Below are 648 nucleotides of genomic sequence, written 5' to 3'. Positions count from 1 at the left end.
CTCATAGCTAAAAAAGAAATACAAGATATGTGAGAAATGACACCCGCACACCATGATAATGTTTACTCTCTACATGGACAAGAACAAGCTTAAAATAAGACGGCACAAGTTGTCCTTTGTTGCGCTATGAAGCAGTTAGGTAACCTGTTGTCTGTCACTGCAGCCAGTCCAGCAATGTCAAGCACTAAAGATGAACTGAGGGGTCGAGGCTGAGAAGGTTTGCTCTGTGGAGGAGATGAGCCCTCATGACAGAGCATTCCTGTTCCCGTCATCCGCCAAAGCTGGGAGCGCTTTCCAGGCTCCTGAACAGATAAAGAAATGTGAGAACCTTTGAGAACAAACTATAATGAGAAACTGGCAGACAGATGGCTTCGGAAGAACATAAGCAGACCTTTTTCTTCAGGATGACTCTTTGTGTTTTCGTCTCCACATCCAGCACCAGTTCAGCACAGCTGACCACCCGTTTCCTCCCCACTGGCCTCTTTCCTGCATCTCTGTTATCAAATCAAGTGAATATTTACTTATATTTACAAACATACGTAATACACAAGTGCGACGGCCAGTGGAAAGTTGTCTGCTTGAAATTGGTCAGTTTCAAAGATTAGTGAGCTATTTGGAAGTTTAGAGGTTGAGAACTCACTCTGAGAA

The 648-nt window shown here is 44.0% G+C and overlaps 1 protein-coding gene across 1 annotated transcript; it reads right to left on the bottom strand.

Annotated features, from left to right (window-relative positions):
- Positions 1–144: 144 nt before the first annotated feature.
- On the bottom strand, positions 145–494 carry LOC107735136 (vacuolar protein sorting-associated protein 13D-like; the record flags this gene model as incomplete). The annotated part of the gene is made up of 2 exons (XM_016546920.1): positions 145–302; positions 392–494. Coding segments are annotated over 2 exons (261 nt in total), but the record flags the coding sequence as incomplete, so codon positions are not given.
- Positions 495–648: the final 154 nt, after the last annotated feature.

Source organism: Sinocyclocheilus rhinocerous, unplaced genomic scaffold (genome assembly GCF_001515625.1).
Source record: "Sinocyclocheilus rhinocerous isolate Xijiao unplaced genomic scaffold, SAMN03320098_v1.1 C35819940, whole genome shotgun sequence".
In the NCBI taxonomy this organism is placed as follows: domain Eukaryota; kingdom Metazoa; phylum Chordata; class Actinopteri; order Cypriniformes; family Cyprinidae; genus Sinocyclocheilus; species Sinocyclocheilus rhinocerous.
The sequence above is the reverse complement of the archived record's forward strand: the minus strand, read 5'-3'. Positions and strand labels throughout refer to the sequence as shown.